Source organism: Panicum virgatum, chromosome 2K (genome assembly GCF_016808335.1).
Source record: "Panicum virgatum strain AP13 chromosome 2K, P.virgatum_v5, whole genome shotgun sequence".
NCBI lineage: Eukaryota > Viridiplantae > Streptophyta > Magnoliopsida > Poales > Poaceae > Panicum > Panicum virgatum.
This window is the reverse complement of record NC_053137.1, coordinates 60,177,549-60,202,962: the sequence shown is the minus strand read 5'-3', so window position 1 is coordinate 60,202,962 and position 25,414 is coordinate 60,177,549. Positions and strand designations below refer to the sequence as shown.

At 53.2% G+C, this 25,414-nt stretch overlaps 2 protein-coding genes and 1 long non-coding RNA gene across 4 annotated transcripts; 2 read left to right on the top strand and 1 right to left on the bottom strand.

Moving 5' to 3' along the window:
• Positions 1-110: 110 nt before the first annotated feature.
• Positions 111-2,364, top strand: LOC120691115 (cyclin-D6-1-like). Its single transcript, XM_039974088.1, has 6 exons — positions 111-489; positions 608-700; positions 791-892; positions 997-1,204; positions 1,325-1,455; positions 1,777-2,364. Exons 1-6 carry the CDS (start codon positions 295-297, stop codon positions 1,990-1,992), a joined length of 945 nt encoding a protein of 314 aa, XP_039830022.1. The 5' UTR covers positions 111-294; the 3' UTR covers positions 1,993-2,364.
• A 15,740-nt stretch (positions 2,365-18,104) lies between these two features.
• Positions 18,105-24,490, bottom strand: LOC120691100. 2 transcript variants are annotated; one of them, XR_005682102.1, is made up of 4 exons: positions 23,244-24,490; positions 22,097-22,214; positions 20,849-21,053; positions 18,105-18,434 (listed from the first exon to the last, which is right to left on the bottom strand). XR_005682102.1 is itself a non-coding variant. In XM_039974072.1 (2 exons), exon 1 carries the CDS (start codon positions 24,425-24,427, stop codon positions 23,255-23,257), a length of 1,173 nt encoding a protein of 390 aa, XP_039830006.1. In that variant the 5' UTR covers positions 24,428-24,490; the 3' UTR covers positions 18,105-18,434; positions 23,244-23,254. The 2 variants fall into 2 exon arrangements, 1 of the variants encoding a protein (XP_039830006.1); XM_039974072.1 differs by lacking the exons at positions 20,849-21,053; positions 22,097-22,214.
• LOC120691111 lies at positions 19,406-22,117 on the top strand. Its single transcript, XR_005682104.1, has 4 exons — positions 19,406-19,838; positions 21,251-21,314; positions 21,411-21,495; positions 21,784-22,117. It is a non-coding gene; the product is annotated as an uncharacterized LOC120691111 (long non-coding RNA).
• Positions 24,491-25,414: the final 924 nt, after the last annotated feature.

The window sequence follows — 25,414 nt, the reverse complement described above, 5'->3', positions numbered from 1 at the left end:
GGGCCCAACCGCAGGCTTTCTTCTACCCCTGCCTCCACCTCCGCGGCTCCTCGCCTCCTCCTGCCGATCTTTACAAAAAGAACCCCGAATCCCCACCTTTTGGTACCATTGTCCCCGGCCCCCTTGCTATTAAAGGCCGTCTCCCAACCAGACAGAGCTAGTACTAGCCCTGCGCCGCAGCAATGGTGGTGGCTTCCCCCGCCGCATAAATCCCACCACTCCCGCTTCTCGGCGTGTTCTCCTCGGCTGGGCTTCCATCCCCTCCAATCGCGCGGGCGCGGCGCCGCCGTGGACATGGCGACCGGGGAGTGGGAGCTGCGGGAGGAGGACGACTACGAGTACGAGTTCGAGTTCGACCTCGAGAACCCGTTCACCAGCCCCGCCGACGAGCCGATCGCCAGCCTCCTCGACGCCGAGGGCCACCACGCGCCCTCCGTCTCCGCTGCGGCCTCCGCCGCCCGCCGCGACGCCGCCGGATTCATCTCCAAGGTACGTGGGAGCCACGGGCCCGCCGCCGCATTCGCTCTTGCTGCTCTCTGGGTTCCTCGTCTGGGGTTTCCGCTGTTTTCCGACCCGATCGGCCTCAATCCCTGTGGTGCGGGTCCAGGTGCGGTTCGGCGGGGAGCTCGCCGTGCACCCGCGCGTCGCGTACCTCGCGCTCAACTACGTGGATCGCTTCCTCTCCAAGCGCGAATTGCCCGTAAGAACTCGCGAGAGACTAGTGTCCTTTCTGCTAAGATTTGTCCGGGAATTCGGTCTGATCTGATATCCCCTTTGGTGTTCCGTGCAGTACGAGCAGCAGCCGTGGGCGCCGCGACTGCTCGCCATCAGCTGTCTCTCCCTCGCCGCCAAGATGCAGCGCGTCGCAGCCGTCTCCATCGCCGACATCCAGGTACTAGATTTGCTTTCTATTGGTTGCGATTTGGCAAGGGATTGATCTGGAGATCGCTGGTTCAAACACACCGTGTCTTTGTGTTGTGCTGCCCCGGGTTGCAGAGGGATGACGAGTTCATGTTCGACGAGGCGTCCGTGCGGCGCATGGAGCGCATGGTGCTGGGCGCGCTGGAGTGGCGCACGCGCTCCGTCACGCCGCTCGCTTTCCTCGGCTTCTTCCTCTCCGCGTGCTACCCGGCGCCCCATCACCCGACACAGGTCGCTGCCGTCAAAGCGCGCGCCGTCGACCTCCTGGTCCGCGCCCAGCCCGGTACGTGCGCCGCCCACGCCCTCCCGTGCCAATGCCATGGAATGGCATCCCAAACCAAGAGATACCCCTCGACATCGCCCCCTTCTGTTCTACTGACTCTTGTTGCTGTGCCTTCTGCAGAGGTCAAGATGGCGGAGTTCTCGCCCTCCGTATCGGCCGCGGCCGCGCTGCTCGCCGCTGCCGGGGAGGTCGCCGCCGCGAACCTCCAGGCGTTCCAAGCCGTCGTTGCCGCCTGCCCCTTTGTAAATAGCGTGAGCATTATTTCCCCTAAGCCCCTTTAATCCCCCACTAATCCACGTAGCTCTTGACTTGGCGGCTTGTGGCATTCCAGTTATTTACCGCTGTTCATCTTTCTTTAACCTGTTGTCCTCGGGGAATGGAGCGGATGGGGGCAATTGGCAGCCTAGTAAAATCTTCTTGTTTTTTTCACTTGTGGAATTAACAATGTGATCACCGTAAACTATCCCAAGATTTGGACAAATTACTGCCGGCCTCCCGTGCTTAACTACAATTTCGATATCTGCAGGAACAGTTGGTTTTCGTGCTAAGTCTGTCACGTTTATCTTGAGCAGGACAAGCTGCGAGAGTGCGGTGAGGTGCTGGCGGCGGCGTGCGGCGTCGGGCCGGTGCGCGGCGCGGCGAGCGCGGACACGCCGGTGACGGTGCTCGGTCACTACCGCAGCGCCAGCTCCGCGTCCAAGAGCGACTGGACCGTCGGATCGGCGGCCAACGGCGGCGGTGGCGAGGCGAAGAAGCGCTGCATGGGCCCACCGTCGCATTGGGGGTAGGCGGCTGACCGAGTCAAGTGGGGGGCTTGTCAGTTTGTCACAGCTGGATGGAGGAGTTGGAAATTTACTCGTGCCCTGCCCCTTTCCCAATTTTTTTTGCCCTTTTTCTTTTCAATTCTTTTCTTCTACTTTAATCCTCTCGAGGTAAAGCGGTGGGGATGGATAGAATTCGTGGTGGTGGTGCCTGTCATTTAGTAGCTCCTTTTTGCTAGTTTGTCTTTTTTTAGGGGGAGCCTAGTTATGGTAATTTTTGCGGCAGTACTCCAGATGGTGAGGATGGTGGATGAACATATTGGGCTGGGAGGGGGCGAAATGATGTGAGATGCCAGAAAATAAAACCAAAAGGCATGTTGCTGGTTACCCTTGTTTGAACTGCTTTTAGTTGTGCCTGGCACCCGTATTCGATCTCCTTTTATGCGTGCTTTCCATCATTTTTCATCATGTGGTCGGAATTTTGTCATCATTTTTCTGTGTTTTAATTAGCATTTTTGTTTTTTACTTTGAAAAATTCTGTGCACATTTTCCTTTGTTGCAGCATGGCTTTTCACATGTTTTGGATGTTCTCGGAAAGAAATGCGTGCTTGAGAAAACTACTCCGGGGCAGCGGTCAACGCCGGTGCGGGGGGGCCAGAAGTGCGACGTGTCAGGCAGAGGGGCGCAGCCTTGTACTTTGCGTCCTTTTCAGGCTGGCATTGGTAGTCGCTGGATACGCGCCACGTGGACGCGAGGGCGCATCGCTGCCGTCGCTCGCGCGCGTTGCTCCCCCATGGGCCCTGGCTCGTGGCTCCCGCCTCGTGCATGCGGCCTGCATGGTGCTGTACACGCCTCCACACGTCCATACGTTGGGCGCAGCGTACGTGTACGTATACGCGTATGTACTGGCCTTTTCTTTATTGTTGTTGGTGTATACACTGCGCGAACCACATGACTGCGGCGGTGGAAAACATACCCGTTGAGTGGACCCGGTGGTTGGTTTGCCCGGAGGCTGTTGGGTCCACGCCGAATTGATTTCACGTGTGCAAAAGGCGGTAAGCGTGGCGTATCATCTTCTTGCGAACTCTGCTTGAGGTTTACACTGTACTAGCGCAAAGAAAAAAAAAAGAGAACGATCAGCTGAGTGTTTTGGAAAAACAATGTAAATTTAACATAGACCTCTAGGTGATTGAAATTGCCATAGATTTTGGGTCGACCAATCTGAACAAGGTGTTTCGTCATTAGTGTGTGACCTTAGAGAGAGGCCGATATGCCCCGGGAGGCAAGGGACATTATGATTATTTTACCTTCTCGTTAGTTTATTCTAGAAGTTTTAGGATAACCTTTTTTTTTGGACGGACGGAGTATCTAATAGACATTGAATCCAGATTAGGTGGCTTTGGTCTTATTTTGAGACAACACCCCATGAATATATATTAAACAAGTCGTTAATTTCAGAAACTAAGTAATGTTAGTATTGTACAAATTTAATATTGGACATGGACTGATTTAAAAAGAGGCTACATAAGTTGCTATTTATATCGGAAAAACTACAACCGTTCCATATGAATTGTGAGACAAAGCGCACATATACGGGCACAGCTAATTTACGGTCAACCGCACGGAGGGGTTCCGTGCGGTCGATCTCCGGACCGTTTTTTTTTCCATTTTTAGTATTTTTTTTGTTGTTTTCCGATTTTGGAAATTTTTTTGTAAGAGAAATTTTGGAGAGAGAAAAAATTTTGAGACCAAAAAAAATTTCAAGCAAAAAAAGGAGCAGCAGGAAAAAAATTTCAAGAAAAAAATTTGGAGAGCAGAAAAAATTCAAGAAATTTTTTTTATCATTAAAAAATATCCATTCGAAAAAACAAAAGGAATTAAAAAAAATATTGAAAATTTTTTGCAAAAAAAAAAATGGATCTGTGGGCGCTGGGGGCGAGCGCCGGCCCTGCCGCGCCTCCGGCCGCCGGACCCGCCGCGCCTCCCGCTTCCGGCCGCCGGTCCCGCCTCCCGCCTCCCGCCGCCGGTCCCGCCGCACCTCCGGCTGCCGGCCCCGCTGCGCCTCCAGCCTCCCGCCGCCCCGCCCGGGGGGCGCCGCCCGAGCGCCGCCGAGCGCGCCCCCCCACGGGAGGAGGAGTGGCCGAGATCGGCCGGAGGAGGGTCGAGATCTGCCAGAGGAGGGGGGGGCGAGATCTGCTCGGTCCGCCGGAGGAGGGCGGTGGCGGCGGGGGCCCGAGATCCGCTCGGAGGAGAGGGGGTCGAGCGAGATCTGCTCGGAAGGGGGAGAGGGAAATGGAAAGTGAAGGAGGAAGAGAGATCCGGACTCTCTGTGACCCGGGGGGGGGGGAGACGGGCGGGTCGACCGTGAGTTGCATATTCAGCATTGCGCACATATACCGGACTCTCGGAATCAATGTTGACTACGTTCCTTTAGTCTGGATAATATACCGTCACGGATCACTACCGTAGACGCATTCAATTGGTCGTCAAATTGCGCTATAAAGGACTAACTATTTCCCTGTTCCACGCACAGGAATCCAGCGCAGCGAAATGCTAAGACCTGTCAGACTGTCAGTATTACTGAAATGTAGTGTACAAACCGTCAAAGCCTTCTTCCTGCACTTGTTGCTTTGCCCTTTTCTTTGACGAGGCTGCCCCTCGGGCATACGCGAGACCCTCGTGCGTGACACCATGAGTGCAAGACGCAGCGCCCTGGTATGGCGCTATGCGCGTAGCTATAGCTAGCTTTGTGGCGTGCCGCTTTTCCACCCGAAATGTCGTCTCGTAGCATTGTTGACGTGCGGGGGCCGGGGCAGGCCGGGCCACTCCACTCGAGTGCCATCCATTGCGCTTCCCCCGCCGGCAGCGGCGGGCACGCTCATGCTCTGATGCTCCTCGCTCCCCCTGCTGGTGTGGCCGGAGAATTATTTTTGAACGATTGTGTGGCCGGAATTAAAACAAATCCATCGACAATCCATCGACAGCTATGTCGGGACGCGACATAGCTTTGCGTAGGGCGGGTAGTGCCTGGCTAGCCAAACATCGCATTGGATCTAGCTAGAAGCCTAGAACGTAACTCCTCTTCATTCTGTTTGGAGCAGAGCCTTGTTGTTGCAATTCCAACAGGGAGGAGGACACGATCGGCACTCGGCAGGCAGAGTGTAGCCTTGTTTACGTCGAGGTTTTGGTATGGTCTGGGGTTGACTATTGAACAGCGGCACGCCGCAGCTGACGTGGTGAGCAGTCTGGACTGGAAATAACTGGATTTCTTGATTGGACGGAGCCCCAGGAGATGGGTCGATGATGAAAGGAAACCGATCCGCAGTCGATCTGATCAATCGCCTCTCGCCTCACCTGCGAAAAGGCGGGGCTTACCTAAAAGGGCCCCTGGTGGATTATCAATGCCATCGTTACGTACAGGTCGAGAGCATGATCAATGCCGTGAACCATCAACGTAATGTCGGCATCATATCCAGGCATGGCTACTAGCTAGTGGTACTACTTAATTGCCTGCCTCCAGATATACTACTGCTTAATTGTGGGAGATGTCACGTATGTACTGGGTCGCCGTCGATCATTGGGTGGTGAACCAAGAGCCCGACCACCACCTTGGCACAGAGCGCGCCATGAGACGGTGACGGTCTCGTCTCGTGTCAGCCATGTGCGGGCAGGGGCACTGCGTGGTGGCATTGGCATGGTATGGACGCATGGGCATGGCACGTGCTACGGCGCTAGCTTCCGTGCCCGCGCGGCAGAGCGCACGCACAGCGCCACAGCCTACTGCTAGTACTAGTACGCCGCGACTGCGCGCTCTGGGCAGGGCGGGCAGGCGGCGGCGGCCAGCGGGACGAGGGACGCGCCGGGCACGAGCAGAGCAGGCGGCAGCGCCCGAACGAGGACGACGCGACACGAGACAAGCGGCTCGCGCATGTGTCGGCCACCGCGCACCCCGCCACCGCGCGCGCGCGCGTAAGGCTGCAGGTGTAGCTCGGCAGACGGCAGGAAGGAGCCATGGCTACCGGCAGCGCTAGCACTGGCAAGCAGGGGCCACCGGCGCAGCGAGTCCCAGGCCAGCTGAGCTGAGCAGGCGAGCAGCGGCAGTTGCGCTGCCCTCCCTGTTGGCGCTGCGCGCCCGCACCTGCCCACTGCCCCTCGCTGCGGCGCGCAACGTGCGCCTTTCCTGACTTCCTCCTCCCGTCCCGGGCCGCTCCGTGTATCCTGGCTTTTCGGGCTGTCGCTCTCGTCCACCTGCAGTTCACGTCCGTTCACCACACGTCCTCTGTGGCCGACGGCTCGTCGTCGGCTCCATCCATTAATCCGTTCCGCGAGGCAGGCAAACCAGCAGCCGGCGGGCCGGGTCATAATTACTACTCCTCGTACGTGGCGTACACTGCTCTACCCCTACGCGCTGTGCGTCCGGGGCCCCGCTCGAGGCAATACGTACGTGTACCATCTGCAAGAGTACAAAGACCCTGTTCCGATCCGTGGTACACGGACCACCACGCCGTGCGTGCTGTTGTTGGCCTACTGGTAACACGTGCCGTGCGTGCGTGGTCCTGGGCACGCCGTAGCACTGCAGCAGGCGCGTACGTAAGGGCGCGCGCGCGTCACGAGCCGACGCAAGCGGACCAGACGTGCGCAACCCATCGATCTCCCGGTCCGGCCGACGGACCAGGCACGACGGGCCGCCCGAGATCTGCCGTGCGATCGGGGGGGGGGGGGGGGGGGGGTCTTCGCGAGGACGGCCGGGGCCGGCGGCGGACCACGCCGTTCGGCGCCGGACCCTGCGCGGCGGCAGCAGGCAGACATCCCGTCCCCGTCGCTCGATCCGGACCGTGCCTGCCAACCTGATCCGCTGCCCCCCGCGCCCGCGCGCAGCTAGCTAGCTGCACGTACGCGTGCGCGCGGCGCGGCCATGGGTCGCGTCGCGTCGTGCCAGCGTGGCGTGGGCGCGTGGCGTGCCAGCCCCAGCGGTCAGCGGACGGGATACGTGGGCCGCCCGAGCGCGCCGTGAACGCGATGAGGCCAACGGTCGGTTCCCAGCACGCAGATGCCACTGTTATCTTCATGTTGCGCGTACCGTCGTGGGTCAGGGTACCGTACCACCAACAGGACATCATCTAGGATCCGCTACGTGGTCGTCGGGGCAGTTGCCGACACTGGCGACCGTGAAGCTCTTCTTCGATCAGGATCTCCCCTTCTTTTTTTTTTGCAATATTATTACCTAGAGCCACACAATGTGAGTGGTTGCCATGAAATATATTTTGTTGCCACAAGACTTAATTCCACATGCAAATATGGTGGTAATAATGATTATATTGCCATGATACTAGTTATTGCAAATGTTATACAGTGCCACACTACCTTCGTTATATTTTGTCAGCACGCCGCTATATTTGTGGCCATGGCTGGCCACGACTTTTGGATTGCTGTGATTGACGTACAATGAATGATTTTTCGATCATGTCAGAAGCCTAACTTACTCTTTATGCCTCAAAAGCAGGGAAATCAAAATGTCATGTAGCATTTATTTCCAAAAGGAACTGATCATATAGCGAAAGAAGAAAAATAATAGTTGAGGATCGGAAAGCAATGCTAGAGCGCATTATTTGTTCTGATCCCACTCTAGATTGCAGTTTTTATACCTCAGAGACTCGGAGTCCTTAAGAAGGATCACTCGTGATATTATACAACAAATGAAGCACTAGGATATATAACAAAATTTTGAAGTGCATTACAAACCTTATCCTTCTTCTGGGCCACGATGTGAAAGTGAACCGTTTTGTCTGGACTCCATGCTTGTCGCACCATATGAGTGGGGCTGTCATCCTAAGAACATGCACCACAATAACAATGGCAACAACTGTACAAGAACCCCACTGCAGAAGTAGTGAGTGTAAAAAAAGGAAAACATTTGCTTGTTTATACTTCCTTTTACGCTATAGAGATCTGCGCCGCAGATTGTAACCTACGCGGCCAAAGATGAGGTCAATATCAATGCCTTGACACCGTACCGTTACCTACATGTACTTCGATCGCTGCAAAAACTATGCATTTGCCGCCATGGCGTGACGACTGACCACCACCTTTGCATGCTTGCATGCATGGGCCTTGCACGACGCTTTATGACTTGGTAGCGTGAGAGACCTTTGCTCGCTTTCTCCAACCTCCTCTTCTTTAATCCACTACCCTTCCTGCCCTTAGGATGCCACCATCATGAATGCTGAGCCCCAAAAGCAGGGTGCATATACTACAAGCGAAAGGGCGAAAGGGAGCTTGTGTCGAGCCGACGCTATGCTTTTATAGGCAACGGGTTGGAGTGGACATGATGGACTATGGGGGTGTGTAGTCACTGATAATTCACAAAAGTTGATACCACCTTCTTCAAAGATCCTGAGATGTTGCCATGGTTCAGCTCTGTAGCTTGTCACCATGACTGTCGACATGTCAATTCTGTCTAGTAGCTACTACCATTATGGCATTATTTACCAATCTAGGTATGATAGATTTGATCCATCTTGTTAATTTGATCTCTGCCACAGGGTAGATAACTAGGTGCCCTTGTGATGCACCCTAGAATCATAGGATGCCCAAATCTACAAATAAATAAAACAGCGTACAAACAAAGCAAGCTTGACAGCCCGACTTCTAACTTGTAAGCAGTGCTTTGTTTACAAACCTACTGAACGCTACTTGCCGTCAGAAAGTAGTACAAAACTTTGGGCTCTCGGTTTACTCTATCGTCTCTCACTTCGAAGAGGAAACTGAGAGGAAAACAAAGGCGACGAGCGCCAGCCAAATCCGAGGCCGGCAGCGAGTGAGGCGCAGAAAAGACTCTGGCCAGCTTCCAAGGACTGCGGGAACCCAACGGCAACCAAACCCCAAACCCCTCACGGAGTCCCGGCCTCCCGTTCCGCCCTGTTTTTGTCAGCACTTGCGGCGTTGGTAAAAGTTTGCAGCTGAGAGTGGAAGCTGCTCTGTCACTGCGGCCGGCCTGGCACCGTGGCCCGTACGAAGGTTGTTTTGTGCAGTAGGTGGATTCTGCCTGCGCTGGAGGCTGCAGTGAAATCCGACCGGGCACGTTGTCTCGGTGCACACCTGACGGGACGGGACGGGGCCGGACCGGGCGGACGGCGACGACCTGAAATTCAGGGTTTTATTTCCCAACCGGAAACCGGTTACCGCCGCCCTCCGGTACCGGTTTACCGGACCGGTTAGACCGGTAACCGGTGGAAACCAGTTGAATTCAAATCCAAATTCAAATAAATTCAAATTTTCCCGTGCAACCGGTTCCGACCGGTTTACCGGCCGGTTTGACCGGTTTACCGGTCGGTTTGACCGGTTTGAAATTCAAATACTCCCGTGCAACCGGTTTACCGGCCGGTTTTACCGGTTTACCGGCCGGTTTTACCGGTTTAATCGGTGGGCCTTCATGGGCCGGCCCATTTTTTTCTTTTTCTTTTTTGATTTAACTTTAAATTCTCACAAACTATACTAAATGAATGAATTTTTGAGAAAATTTGACACCATTAGATTCATCACACCTTGAAGTATTTTTAGGATTTTTTTGGGAATTTTTTATTTTTTGAATTCAAATTTAAAATTTGAATTTTGGCCGGTTGGGTACCGGTCGGAACCGGAACCGGACCGGACCGGTTTGACCGGTAACCGGTCAAACCGGACCGGTTCCCACCGGTTAGGTTAACCTTGCTGAAATCACGCGCAGATCTTTGTCGTGACAACGCCGCTCGCTCGACCCGGGCCTCCCCCTTGCTCACGAGGCGCCAGGCGCGTAGCGTACGTGCGGGCTCGCGCTCGCGTGCGGCCCCCGATGGCCCGATGCAACACGCACTCCGTAGTCCGTACGCGCGGCGCGGTGGCCAGAGCTGCTAGCGGCCGGCGGCGCGAGAGCCCCGGCGGCACGGCTCTGTTCTTTCGCAGTGGGACATCGTGCGCCCGGCCGGGCGCTGCGGTAGCCGCCTGGAGGACAGGAGCAGGTAGCCGGCCGGGTGGACCGGCCGCGCGTGGGTGGATGGTACCTCCGCCGCGCCGCGACGCGAGCCGACCTCCGCCCTCACTCTGCACGGCGTGCGTACGTGCGCCGCGTAGGTGGCTATCTAGGGGGCCGTGCCGCGCGCTGTACACCAGTTTCTCTCTGCACGTCGCGTACGTGTGCCCCGTGCTAACCTGCCCCTGTCCGTCCAAGTTGAGCTTGAGCATTCCCGGTCGTCAGTCAGAGCATCCCAAATCCCCCAACTCATCTTGCCACGTGCCTTGCACTCGCGCGCCGCTTTCCGCCACGGAGATATCCGAGCCGATCGGTGACCGCGTGGAGTCCACCAGCTAGCTCGCACGCGGTACATCTCACGCTGCATCCATCCCCGTCTTTCACTTCAGGGCTCGGTCTGTCAATCAATTGTAACCAGGGTCCAGTTTTCGCTGCTGTTCATTTCAATTTTTTTCAGGCAGGCTCCTCCCTTTTTACTAACTGAACCAGATGTAGAGACAGGCCACACCCCCACGTTGTACTAGACGGAAATAATGAGCATCTGATGCATGTTAAGTGTTCAGTAAACCTATACTGAACCGGATGTGCCGATCTGAAGATGTGTCCATGCAGCACTGCAGCTCCCGGACAGTCCATGCCAGGTGGTGCGTCGATGGGGACGCGTCACGGAAGAGAAACACACGTACGTCCAAGCAGACGGTGGAGATCGGAGGACAAGGGAGCGGTTGGCATTGTAGCCATTGTTCTCACGTTACCTGCACCATGCGCGTGGTTTGTGGGATTTCACTTCAGGCGCGCAGCAGGCAGGGCCTGGGACGCGGGGAGTGCTGCAGCATCCACAGCATGCACGTCCGATCGGAACAAAAACCTTTCTGTACAACTGTAGGTGTTAGTGTTTTAAGACGGTCTCCAACAGCATACCCATCATGGCACCTAAACCCAAATATGGGTCGTGCACACTGCTTTTGGGGGGAATAATCGGCCTCCAACGGAGTATCCAAACCAGAGATCTAATTTGAGTCTGAGTGAGTGGGAACCCAAAAATACCTCCTTATTTCTCGTCGATCCAAATCTTGGCCGCGGAGTCGAGCTCCCCAACCACCATGGTCGGCGCGGCCAAGCGGGTCCGCAGTCGCAGCGCCCTCATGGCCGGCGGGGTCGAGCTCCTCGTTGCCGGCGCGGCTAGGAGGGTCCGCGGCGGGGCGTGGTCGGCGCGGTGGGCGGATGGGGATGGGCCTCTGCTTTTGTGTTGGCTGTTGGAGAAGACAAGTTTTGGGTGGTTGACCCTTCTGCTGTCCGTGACTCAAATCCTTGAATGAGTCTCGGTTTTAGGTTCGCGATGTTGGAGATAGCTAAACGCTCTCTCTTATTTGCGAGTCCCTAAACTTTGCATGAACGGTTCTTGGATTCCTGCCTCTATCTCCCAAATGCCGTACTTGTAAGGTACATGATATGTCAATAATGTGTGTGTGATTGCGGTTCTAAGTTACATGGCTCAGTACACGAAGCATTACATACCCAGTGGGCAGTGGAGATTTTATTGCTATCCAAACGAGGCAGGTTGCAGAGTGCTGCCTCTTTTTTTTTTTTTTGACCATTTCGGAGTAGTGGCTTGCTGCCTTGCTCGACAATGACATCAGCGGAACTGCTGGTCAAGTGGGAGACACCGGGCTCTGGGCCAAAGCCACGAGTTGCTGTTGAAGTCAAATGCGGGTCATCGCCGCACGGCGCACGCCCAAACTCCAAATGAACGGACCTACTGCTTGATTAGCATGCAACTGAAACAGCAGACACATAATTGCAGAAACCAAATGTCAACTGGACGGGGCTAGTATTAACGATGCCAAGCACTTTCTGCACCTAGATTTGTACAAACTAACCTGATAGTGTCTCAAGTGCAGGCCGTATTGTTACGAGTCTTAAACTTAGCATGTTTCTCCTTGGATTCTACTATCTCCGAAAATGTTGTAGTACTTGTTACAGCGTGCAAATGTCAATGTGCGCGTCAGAGTCAAAATCTATAGTGTTGGTAATTGGTAAGCGCGCCAGAATGAGGCCGTGTTTAGATCGTGGCGTAAAGCCAAAATTTTTTTTGCAAAAAACGGCGTTTTCGCCTTTACGCATCTAAACGGGCCGGTGCATTTTTTTTTGCGATCGGAGGCCCACTCGGCCGCCGCTGGCTGCCTACCTACCCCCTCCCCGCGGCCCGCCCCATTCGGCCACAACACGGGCGACTCCGAACCCTAGCTCCCCCGCTCCCCCGCTCCCCACTCCCCTCACCCCCCGCGCTACCGTCCACCCGCCCTCCCCCGCCGCCGCAGCCAAGATCCAGCACCCCCGCCTGCAGATCTAGCCCCTGCGCAACTGAATCGACCACCTGCGCACCTCGGCGGTCATGGACGACTACAACGCCGACGCCTACAACGCCGGCGGGTACGGCGAGGGGGACGACTACAACGCCGGAGGCTACGGCAACGACGACCTTTTCAGCGCCGGCGTTGGAACCAGGGACTTCCTGTCCATGGGGTCGGGGTCGTCAGCACAAGGTGGGTACGGCGGCTTCACGGCTGGTGCGTACTCCAACACCAGATCTAGCAGCCTACGCCCGAGCCGCCTCAACTTCGACGGTCTTGACCTCAACTCGGAGCACGGGTGGTCGGAGGTGCAAGACCTCCTCCGAAGCTGTGGGTTGGTGTGCTGAAAATTGCAAAGGACAAGGCTGCAGCTTACTTTTTCCTGCGCTCCCTTCCCCCTGGAAGGAAGGCTCTTATTGAGCACTACTCTAGGGTCGTTGACTAGACCCTTCTATCCTTGCATTGCAGCTAATCTTAGTTTAGTTAGTGCTGTTAGTGTGTTAACCAATGTGTGGTCTGTCTGTGTTTTCAAGTACGTGGCGTATGTGAGTTGACTTGAACAAGTAATTTCCATGACAGTTGTCTGTTCGGTGATATTTACGTGGATGTTGTTTATGTGGTCGGTTTTTATGTGCATGCCGAGTTTTTTGATGCTGTTTATGTCGATGTTATTTATGTGGACCATGTGTTCTTCATCCTGACATTGCAGCACTTCATGTGTTCTTTATCTTTATCTTGTATACTGATTAGTTGCCAATGTTTCATTGTTGCAGGACGGGGTTCATGCTTCAGACATGGGAAATGAAGCTGCTGATTCTGATGAGGAGTTTGACAACTTTATGCTGACACAATTCATGGATGATTCTGCAGACATGGGTTTCACTTACGGTACGTTTCAGCTCGCTTTGCATATTGACACGTACTGCTCTAGATCTGAGTATAGGAAAGTACCAGAAGGCATGAGTGGTCTCGAATGGGTAGAGAGGAAACTTTTGAATAGGCAGAAATGCTACAACATGTTTAGAATGACCCCAACACTTTTCCATCGGCTGCATGATCTTTTGGTAGAAAACTATGGTTTGAAATCTAGTGCAAAGTCGACCTCAATAGAGGCTTTAGGGATGTTTCTTTGGATGGTTGGAGCTCCACAGTCAGCAAGGCAAGCCGGGGACAGATTTGAAAGATCCATGGGGACAGTTCACAACATGTTTTACAAAGTTTTGAAGTCTATACTCAAACTTGCTGCTGACATCATTAAACCCAGAGACCCAGAGTTCAGAACTAGGCCCCCCAGATTGATGCACCGTAGGTTTGATCCCTTCTTCAAGGATTGTATTGGAGCAATAGATGGCATTCACATACCTGTTGTGGTGTCCCAAAACCTTTTGGTCCAGTACATGTGTCGTAAGAGCATCACAACCCAAAATGTGATGGCAGTCTGTGACTTTGACATGATGTTTACATTTGTTCTTGCTGGATGGCCTGGGTCAGTACATGATATGAGGGTTTTTTATGATGTAATGAATAAGTACAGCAATGCATTTCCCCATCCCCCTCTAGGTACACTTGTAACATGAAGTTCCATTTCGACTTCTAACTGCAATATGTTGACGCTTACAGGTCTTTGGTGCTGCAGGCAAGTACTATCTGGTGGACTCGGGGTACCCAAACCGACCGGGTTACCTGGCTCTGTACAAGGGGAGCAAGTACCATCCCCAAGAGTTTCAAAACGCCAACGAACCACAAGATAAAGAGGAGATATTCAACTATGCACATTCGTCCCTTAGAAATGTCATAGAAAGATCCTTTGGAGTGTTAAAACAAAAGTGGCGCATACTGACCAAAATACCCTGTTATCCGACACAAACACAAACACATATTATTGTTGCGTGCATGGCTCTGCATAATTTCATCAGGCGGACTGGGTTCAGGGATAAAGACTTTAGGTGTTGTGATCGTGATGAGAACTATGTGCCTGATGAAGCATATGAAGATCAGCCTGAATGCGAGCCAGACCCAAGTTATTTGGAATGTGCACACATGAATGCGTTTCGTGATTCAGTTGCGCTTGATATGTTGATTCGAGGTTGAGCTGTGTTTATGTAACGGGACTTTTACTTTCTGTTGTAATTTGTGAGGACTTGTACTCTTGAGGACTTGTAATTTTTGAGAGTATCTACTATTCAGCTAGGCGTTTTGTCATGTATGTGTATTTGTGTCTCGTTTCTGTTCAAGTTGAAGCTGCCCGTGGCGGTGTTTAGTTCAAGTTCAAGCTTGAACACACAGACACACAGTGGCCAGGGGCACCAGCATGCAAAACAAATAGGTAGCGTCACATGCGGTGCCCGCATGCAGCCATGCAGCACTTATGATGAAGCATTTATTGACATTATACTGTAGACTAGAATGCAAAATGAGCCATCCAACTAAATACCTGTAAACACAAAAAAGATGTAAAGTTTTACATCCAACTTTTGGCCTTTACAGTTTTTTGCAAAATTTTTGCAAAATTTTGGATCTAAACACACCCTGAAATAGCATGTCTTTTGGTGGTACCGAAACCAGACAGGTTGCAGAGTCCCAGCTTGTTTATTTGACATCAGTATAACAACTGCTGATGCAGTGACAGATCACAGATGCCAGACTCAGGCTGCCCGCAGGGGGGGGGGGGGGGGGGGGGCTGTATCGGCTACTGCAGTACCCCGGATACCGGACCAAACCGCCGCAGCGGGGGCCTGTATCGAGCACGCCATGATTCCGGATGGTCATCCATCCTGGGAATCCAGCGTCCTTCCCGTTCGCCCTGTACGCGCCAGCGTGGCGCGGGTTCCCCCACAGCGCCGCCGTCCGTGCCCGCCTCTGCTCCGCGCCTCCTCCGCACGGCCGCAGCCGCCGGATGCCGCTCCGCCGCGCGCGCCGCATGCCGCTCCGCCTCGCCGCCGCTCCGCCGCCGGTGGCCCCTGCTCGTCTCGCCGGCCGACGCCGCCGCGCGCCCGGGCCTGCTGCTTGTTCGCCGCCGCCGCCGCCGCCGGCATCTGCCGTCCCGCGCGCGCCTCCGCCTCGCCATGCCCGCTGCCGGCCTCTGCTGTCCCGCGCGCGTGCCTCCGGCTCGCCATGCCCGCCGCCGCGCGCTCTGCCTCGCGCCATGGCGGAGCTCCCCGCGCCTCTCCGCTCGCCGCGCCGGCCATGGGAGGCGAGGTAGGTCGGGCCACTCGCCGCGCCGGCCGTGGGCGGCGGCGGCGACCTCGGGAACGGGCGGTGGGGAGGAGCGCGAGCAGGGGGCCGGCCGCGCGCCGCCATGCCATTGCGTGGCCGCCCGCCATGGCCGCGCACCAGGCCCAAGCGGGGCCGCCCGTCACCCGCAAGGCCCCTGCGCGTCCGCCGCTCCCCTCGAGCCGCGCCGTGTCGAACTCGCCCGCCCCGCCGCGTCGGGTCGAACGCGCCGCCGACGGCCCCGCCGAGCTCGAGCCCGAGCTGAGCTTCGACGCGCGCCCGGATCCGCCCGCGAGGCCCGCCGCCGTGGCCCCTACACGGGCGAGCGCCATGGCCACCACGCGGCAGGGTGCTCGCGCATGCGGAGCAGCGGCGCGTCGGGGTCCGCGCAGAGCTCCCCCACCGCGCCGCCGGGGGCCGCGGCGGAGCTCCGCCCGATGCCCCGCCCGGCAGGGAAAGGGCGCCGCGACGCGGCCCCGCCCAATGCGCTGCCACGGCGGCGAGCTTGGCCACTGGTGCGGCGGAGGAGAAGCAGGGAGAGAGAGAAAGAGACGTGAGGAGTGGTTGGGGTGGGTCCCACTTGTTAGTGAGTGTAGAAGGGGTGGCTGAGGTAGATTTGAGTAGAAAATGTAGATGATTTGGATATAAAGTATGAGATATAGAGTATGATGAGCGTAGAAAAACTGAATATAAAGAAGAGAATTTTAATAATCAGATAGAAATATTTTATTTAGGAGATGAATATAGAGGACGCACGACTCAGTACGAGCACGGGCAAGTGAAAGTCAAACACGATATCATACTGCACGTACATGACCGGTGAGGCAGTTGCTATGAATTTTTGTCTGATGTCTTTGGGTACTGCTACTGCACTCATAGATCAGACGGCACACGGCAGGTGAGCCATGCAGATCTTGCTACAGGGAGGTACCACAATCTCATGACTTTTTCGCCAGGAAAAAAACCCATCGCAGTACTGCATCTTCTGAAACAGCGTTCGTAGCATTCCATTAGGCTATCTCCAACGATGAAGACCCAAAAACGAGACCCATTCCATATTTTAGGTCATGCACAGTAAATGGGTTCCATCCCAAAATCTCGGCATCTCCAACAGCGAACGCAAAATTCTCTCCTTCATGGGGGAGCTCAGCACCGGCGGCCTGGGGGAGCTCGACCCCGGCGCCATGGGGGAGCTCAACCCCGGCGGCCTGGGGAACGGCGACAGCGCGAACGAGCGACGGCGGCGCAGACAAGCGGCGGCGCAAACGAGCGACGGCAGCGGCGGCTCCTTTTTTCCCCCTTTCCGTGAAGGGAACGGTTGGCGCATAAGATGGGTCGAGGAGAGAGAGAGAGAGCTATTTTTGGGTTGCCAACACCATCGGACCCAAAATGGGTCTTTAGTTTGGGTCCTCTGTTGGAGGCCCATTTTTTCCCCAAATTCACTATGCATGACCCATATATGGGTTTGGGTCTCATGATAGGTCCTCTGTTGGAGATAGTCTTAGAGCATGGTTTATAATCGCGCCGGCTGCGAGCTGGGAGGGAGGTCATGATTGTGGCGGGTCCCATTAGCTGCACCAATAGAATGGGTTGCAAAGCCTCTCAGCCCGCTTGCACCGGCGCTTGACGAGACGCCCGGTTGCTTCTCTCTCATGTGGCACGTAGACTCTCAGCTACTTCTCAGTCAGTCATAATACTTGCTCTTATTCGTTGTATGAGTGAAAAAAGACCAGTGCAAGATCACTTGCAATTCCTGTTCGAATGTTTATATACAGCATGACAGCATCAGAAGAGGGAACTGACGACAGCTATAAGGCCAATGATTATCGGCGGATTAAGCCAGCGCAACAGCACCAAGTGTCGGATAAATTTAGTATCATCATATGCTATACTGATAGGAATTGCTGCAAATATGTGCAAGCAATAGCAGACGGTGGTTCTCGGTGGAGTCACCACGTGCAGTAAATCTACAAATCATGGACCAATTCATACCTCATGTATGTTTATAATCTACAAAAGCGATCAGCTCAACAAATCATGGACCAAATTGCTGTGCACAGTCGGGGCTAGCTATAGCACACTCGAGCATTTTTCCTTCTCCTCACATTCGATTTTTTTAGCCATCAGATTCCAATCCAACGGTGGATGGCCTTCTACTGTTCATCTTCTTCCCTCAGCCTTCTTCCCCCTCCCGCGCCCGCGGCTCCTCCGCCTGCCCCTTCCGGCGCCGTTGCCCCCGCCCAGGCCCTCCCGCGCCCCGCGCCCCGCGCGAGGCTCCGCCCGCCTCTCTCGGCGCCGCCGCACCCACCATGGCCGTCGTCACCCCCGCCCCGCCCTGGCCCAACCGGCCTCCTCCACCGCCCGCCCGGCGGCGCCACCGCCGCCGGCCTCACTGCCCCCGCGCCCGCAACCTCCGCCGGGCCGGCCTGCCTCCCTCGACCTTTCCTCTAGGTCGGGCAATGGAGGATCCCACCAGACCCCACCCCCAACCCCAACCCCAAACCCTAAGTCCCGAGCTCTGAATCTCACCGGAGAGGAGAAGGCGACGGGGAAGAAATCGAGTGTGGGAGAAGGAGAAAATACCCGGGTAGAATATAGCTTTCCCGTTCTGTTTCGATGTGGTGCCGTAGCAGTTCTCCAGCAGGCTGAAGTCAGGTGCCAAGCGCTTGTTTACAAATGATACAGCAATCATGTCCTCCCTGTGAAGAAATCATAATCCGGATGCTTGTTGGCTGTTGTGACGTCATTCTTCTGAACATGCCCGTCCGAAAATATGGCACCCACCTCTCCTCTAGAGCCAGTCTCAACCTTCGTTCCACATTTGAGCCAAGCAGACAGCGAGCCACTGATGACTGTCCGGCTGAAAAACTATGTCAAGACCGAAACCAGCACTCCTGCAAGAGCATGTACAATAAAAAGGTCAAGCAAGACTGCAAGAACATATCTTTTTCTTTGCTATATAGCATCAACTGTAGAACTGAAATTATACTTTTGGTGCGAGTAAGGAATATTCAAATGTATAAATTAGATGATAACTAAGATCATATGAGAATACACAGCTATTCAAGGTAAGCCAGACCAAGTGCGAGTGACAATTCTTTAGGTTTGACTATTTACTTGGTTTCCTTAGCAGCCACTGAACTGCATCCCAACCATGAATTTTTGTGAGGAATTTGTACAGCCAACAGGATTTTAACTGCTTTTGTTTCAATAAACTCTAAACCATTTCTGAATAATTACTCGTTCTAAACAATATTCTGGAAATGTATGTTCACATGAGAATATATATCTCTTAATACGATTCGTGCACCAAAAGAAGCCCAGCCAGTGTGCCCACGTCGCCTGCAATTCCCATCCGTCGGATCGGGCTCGCGAACGGCCCAGATCGTTCCGCCCCGCCCCCCGGTCCCGCACCTCCGCCGCCTCGTCCCGCATCGCCGCGGCGAGGCGGATCTCGCCCTCGAGCGGCGGGCGGAGCTTTCTCCCCGCCGCCCTCTGCTCCTCCCCCGCCTAACAGCTCGCGCGCGCCGGGCGCCGACGGGCTTCCAGCGTCTTCTTGCGCTTCGCGGTCGCCGCCCAGGCCAGCACCCAACCTCAGCCGGTCAGGAAGCGCCCACGCTCTCATCCCCTGCCCCCGGCGAGTGCCAGCCGCCCTCGGCCTCCGCCCCCAGCCAGCGCCCGCCGCCCTCGGCGGGCGCCAACTACCGTCGCTTGCGACTGTCGGGCGTCGGCTCCCAAGAGCTCGCGACGCCTACCCCCAGCTAGCGAACGCTCCGGCCGCCGGCCATAGACCGCGCCACACTGCCTGCCCGCCTCGCAGCACTTGCAGCGACCCTCCTCCGCGCGCTCGCTCCGGTCAATCCCCGCGCCTCCGCTCGGCGTGCCTCCTGCTCCTGGCCACGCTGCGCCACGCCGGTACTGGTGCGGGCTGCGCCGCCCACGCCACCGGGGCTCGGCGTGCTCCTGCTCCTGGCCACGCTGCGCCACACCGGCGCTGGTGCGGGCTGCGTCGCCCACGCCACCGGGGCTGGCCGCGCCGACCACACGCCAGATGTGCTGGCCGCGCTACCTGGCGACCCCAGCTAGCGGCTGCCGCCCTCGGCGGCCGCCGAGGACTGGCGCTCGCGACTGCCGGGCGCCGGATGCACATGCCACCGGAGAGGGGGAGATCATCTTGCTGGTGCTCAGTTTTGAATCTTGGGATGCACACAATCTGTTTGACTAAATGCTTCAGGTTGGAGACGGTCACGGTGGCTCCAGTGCTGGGGATCGCAAGAGCTCCTTGGCATTTCGTTAAGGTCAGCACACTGCTCGCTCGATTTTTTTTCAACTATTACAATGGCTAGTATTTTTTTCAGCATGTAAAGGTTTATGCGCGATCTTCCTGATATGTTCCTGGTAGAGCTATTCCCTATATTCCTACGGGTAAGCCAATCAACGATTCACAGATACTATATGCTAATTCTACAGGCAATCTGCACACAGTGTCACGTAGGTGTTTGTTGGAATGCTTGTCTGAGTATTGCATTACATTAAGGTCAATTAAAATTTGGAATAGGACAGAGCGAGTTTGTAGCCTTGCCACATGTACCATTATATTTCAGCTCCCAGCATCTCGAACTTCATTAAGTTTGTCGGATACTGAACTGAATTTCCTTTGTATGAAGGCATGCTAGACTGTTCCATTTACAATAATGAAGCAATCCGATTCTGTGCATTGATTATTCCGTACTTATTCTAATATCATTTATTCCAATGTCAGTCGTGTACTTTTCTTGTATGGGCTGAATGCCATGGAATGGTCACCAACTCACCACTATGCAGCAAAAGGACTGATCACGTTGAGCTATACTGATTAACTTGACATTCTCTGTAGATTTTTGTGTGCACAAACACTGAATTAGGATATGAGCCAGTAGCACAATTCTTTCAGAACTGTGGCATTATCGCAACTCAAATTAATTAACTACAATCTAAAAAAGAGAACCGCCAAGTAGTAGCCTAAGTTTATGCCCAGTGTCCAGCTTCAGGCTGAAAACAGCAGCAGCGTTTTCAACTGCATATAGCACAGCTCCCGATAAATAAAAGATAATATAAACAGAGATGTCAAATCAAGCAGGTAAATAAGCCTATATGCTCTCTTACAGATAAAACGGAATGTGTTATAATCGTTCAATAAATGATCACTGCAGAGATTTTAAGGACTTCTAATTTGTTGACACAAAGTAACAGAAGTGTGTAATTTTACATGAGAAAAGCACACAAGGATTGTCTTCTTTAGTCATAGACTCAGCATAAATGCACAGACCTTGTTGTGTTGTCCATGAGGAAGGAGTGGGGAACAGGAGCCGGCGCCACAAGTTTCACATGTTATATGGCTCAATGTTAATCCATTGCTATAACAAAATGTGGTTACTCAACTTATATAATAGGACAGATTAATACATCTTATACTCCAAAAATACTCTTTTGAGCAATGGTCGTCTTCTTGACCTCTCCAGTGATTATTGTTCCTGCAGATTGTAAAATATACCTATAAATCTTCCTGTCAAACCCGAAACAGTTCGCATCACAAAGTATATATGCATTATGCTAAAGATAAATCTGTGCCGATGCTGTTAAGATGAACACAGTTAACCCAAAATTAATGTTGGCACTTATCTGAAACAATTACAATTCTTATAACTTTGAATCTTACATTCATTTTCAGAACATGGGCTGAGAATGACAATACAAAGAAAAGGAATTTTAAAGACTTCGACGATAATCAGCAGGTACAATATATATCTTTGTCTTAAGTTGTTTCTATACAATGAACTATACAAAATATCGTGCCATGTATCACTTATTGTTTGCTTGGTTACACATAGGACTCGAATGGTAGTAGCGATGATGACAATACCCCTTTGAAACAAACTAAAAGAACACGCTCACAAGGGAAGATCAACCAGTAAGGTATGCACACATTCACTAACCTGTCCACAATCTATGCTACATATTATCACTAGTATATGAAAGATATCACAGATTTATTAAACAAAAATTTAATTATTTCATCACATGCTATCTCAATCTATGATTCTCCCTTCAAGATGTTCATTCAATTCAATCTTGTTGTTGCCATGTATTTTATTCATTAGTTCGAAACTATCTTTCTAGCACCATATTTTATCTTTATCGACAACCTGTTCTAGATTCAAAACATGAGATTGACTTTAATTTATTTTTTAAAATAATTTTCAGGATATATCATGCTTCACAATGTAAAAACTACATATCAAGTGGATTGCTTTTGGATAGGAGCTAGCACCAGCTATGTCTACATATGAACAAATAGAAACTATCTTTTGTTGTATATAATGCCTCTGAGAAGAATGGTTAGAGGAGCTGGAACTAATATCAACAATGTGAAAAAAAGGTGGATCTTTTGTTATAAATACTCCCTAGAGGATCAGTTTCCACCTCATCTGTTCTCGCTTTTGGACAGAAACTATCTTTTGTTGTTTTGTTGTATATAACAGCTCTAAGAACAATAGTCAGAGCAGAAGATCCTCACCCTTTTCTTATAAATATTACATATTGCCAATCCTACCGTTTCTGGAACTGATATCAGCAATGTCTCAAAAAAAGGTGGAACTTTTGCTGTAATATACTTTTTAGTACTCCTGAGAATGCTGAAAAGATAATTTTAAAAAAGATGCTCATTAGTAACTGCCGATCCACTTGAATATATCAACTAAATACACAGTGCACAATTCAATTGCATGTTCCATGATAACATGACCACACACTGGCCAAACTCACTACGGCGCAGCAAAGCTGCGCCAAAGATTCTAGTACTATCTGAAATCGATAACATAGACCAAAAGTTGAGGACTAGGACAGGTGGGAAGAGGGATCCATGAAAGTAAGAAATGCTACTAAGTAATTGTGTTCAAAACCAATCCAAGTTCTTTTTAGACTGACAGTACCTCCGCAAGATGCCCCAGTTCCAAATATAATGAAGCCCAGTTAAAAACACAGTTTATTTCAACCACACGGTTAACAATTATTAAGAGAACTAATGCAAATTAATCAGTATACTAAAGCAAAAAAAAAGCAAGCAAGAACCTACTAGCTATGTAATCATGATTACAACCCAGAACATTAGCGGTGTGACTGCAGGTAAGCCTGCTATTCTCCATGCTCCCAAAGTTCATAGGGTGCCCAAGTTCATAAGCATACACAAGTGCATTGCTAACACTGCCACACTGTTATTGCACCTTATATGTTCAAATTTCAATGATCAGCTGGCAGTTTAGAGCTAGCATGTAAAACACATAAACTTTTGTTACTACCTGCTTTTGTCAATGGATATTAGCATAATATATTTTAACTCTGAGAACATGCATGTGTCAAAGAGAATCATCTGACGAAAAGATCCAACGAGAATACTATCTTTAGTGCATTCCCTACGCTACAAGCGACTAGTGAATTTAAGCGTAGAACAAGCAGTTCCTTGAATAATATTGTGAAGTCTAAAACAAATCATGATTGCTACTCTTATTTCTACATGCACTCAAATCAAATGCCATTTACTAAATATCAGACTACCAGACAAGCATGAACTGCATACAAAAGCATTATCCTGCATTACATGAGCTACCCAGAATTCTCAGAAAGCATAAATAAGATGTAAAGGAAGAATTAGATAGCAAGCTTACCAGTTACCACTTCATATACTCGGTACACACAATGATGGTGGAAAACCAGTATACAGTTTGGCATATAAAAGATGCTTCAAGTCACACATTTTCTCAATCTGCATAGACTGAAACTCAACGGAGAAGTATCCTATGTCACTCTCATCATTAGAAAACCCCAGGTGCAAATTCCATGGAATCCCACGGAGGAGTAAGTGCCTTTCCATTGCATCTGCAAAGCTGAAAATGTATTGGGATGGCAACCTGACCCTCTTCTTAAACTGCCACACGTTGTTGCCTTCTTGGTCAATTTCACGAACAGTATAAACGAGGTAAGACGCGGCAGAAATAATGCTGTTGTAAACAGTGAACATCCCAATGCTGCCTTCCCCTGCCTCCACAATTACAGAATCCTGCTGGCCGTGACCAGACGGGATGCTGACAGACGAGAACTCCATCGAGCGCGGGTCGAGCACAATAAATTTGTTAGTCCCAATCACATTCCAGTAGAAGCAGCCACAAGCGTAGGAGGACCATGAAAATTTGCAAGAGGGCTGCACGCTGGCGTCCACGGTCAGACTTTCCCATTGTCCGGTGGCCGAAGAGAAGACGAAGGCGACCAGCTGTCCAGGCTTGCACTCGACCACGCAGACCACCCTGAACAACGTCTCCGCATCCTCGTCATCGGCGGGGACGAGGAACGGCTCCAGACGCCCGCGGCGCTGCGCGGTTGGGCGGCCGGGGATCTGGGGGAGCAAGAGGTACCGCCGGGACAAAGGGTCGCACACCGCGAAGTCGCCGCTCATGGCCTCGCGCTCGAGGAGGACGCGGCCGTCGCGGGCGTCGACCGGGATCCAGCGGCCGGCGCCGGCGGAGGGGACGAAGGAGAAGGAGAGGTCGGCGGTCCGCCGCAGGGCTCGCGCGAAGGGCGCGTTGGAGTGGGGCGGCTCGGCGGGGTGGATGGATGAGAGGAGCAGCAAGCCGAGGAGGGGCGATGCGTGGGCGGAGCGAAGGCGGCGGAGGAAGGAGCGGTCGGCGACGACGCGGCGGAAGGCGGAGCAGGCGGTGGCGGCGCGCCCGACGTCGGCGAGGGCGGGCAGGCGGAGGAAGATCTCCGCGAGGAGGTCGTCGTTGAGGCGCGAAAGTGGGGGCGGCGGCGCCGGGGCGGCGATACGCTTGGCGCTGGGCTGCTCCGGCGAGGCCATCGCGGTGGAGGGTGGGGAATGGCGAAATGGGGTGGGGTCCAGGGCTCGCTGCTCTGCTGACCGCCTGACCCTCTCTTTTTTTTTTGAGAGAGAGAACCGGGATTTCATTTCACATGTAAAGGTTCACATTGCAACTCTTACAAACACACCCTTGGAAAAAGAAAAATTACATTTTGGTCCACCCAAGGGCCTCCCGGTCGTCTTCGTCACCGGCGCAAGGAGCCGCCCCTCGACGCTCCACCACCACCCCAAAGGTTAGAAGATGAAGCCGTCAAGGCTGCAGCTTGAAGCCAAAGCCCATCTCGACGAAGAAACGAAGTTTTTGACTGCCTCACCGAGTAGCACGCCAAAATTATCGACGTGCCGTAGATCCACTGAACGCACAAGCAGGAACTGATGACCGCCGGCCATCTCAACGCCGAGGAACTTGGGACTTGATGCCACAAGCACCGCCGACAGCTCGAAATCACCGGACGACAAAGCAACCGACAGGGGAGAAAGAGCACCCAAACAGTTGCAAAGAAACCACCCACCCGATTCCTCAGGAAAGCGGTAGATTAACCTCCCTGAATCCTCGCCGGAGTTGACCACGACCATAGAAGCAACCCCGGAGAAGAGAAAGGAGGGACAAAAGAACTCACCGAAATCTAGCGGAACCCTAGATCCGGCGAGGACGCAACGCACCAGCCCGTCGCCGCTGCCAGAACGCAGCGCCGGCAGCACTTTGCGGACACCACCTAGATTCACCGAGCTCCTCGCCGTCGTCGACAAGGCGAAGAAACTAAACCCTAGACTAGCTACTAGGTCTAAAGGTATGTACATCGGCCATCGATCCCGCGGCTCCTCTCCACCTCCGGCACCGGAACGGTCGCCGGACGCGAGGAGCCGGCGAGATCGACGCCGGGATCGAAATCGCCTCTCCGCCGCCCTTCTCAACTGTAGCAAGGGGAACGAGCTGCGGAAGGAAGACTCCCTCTGCTGACCCTC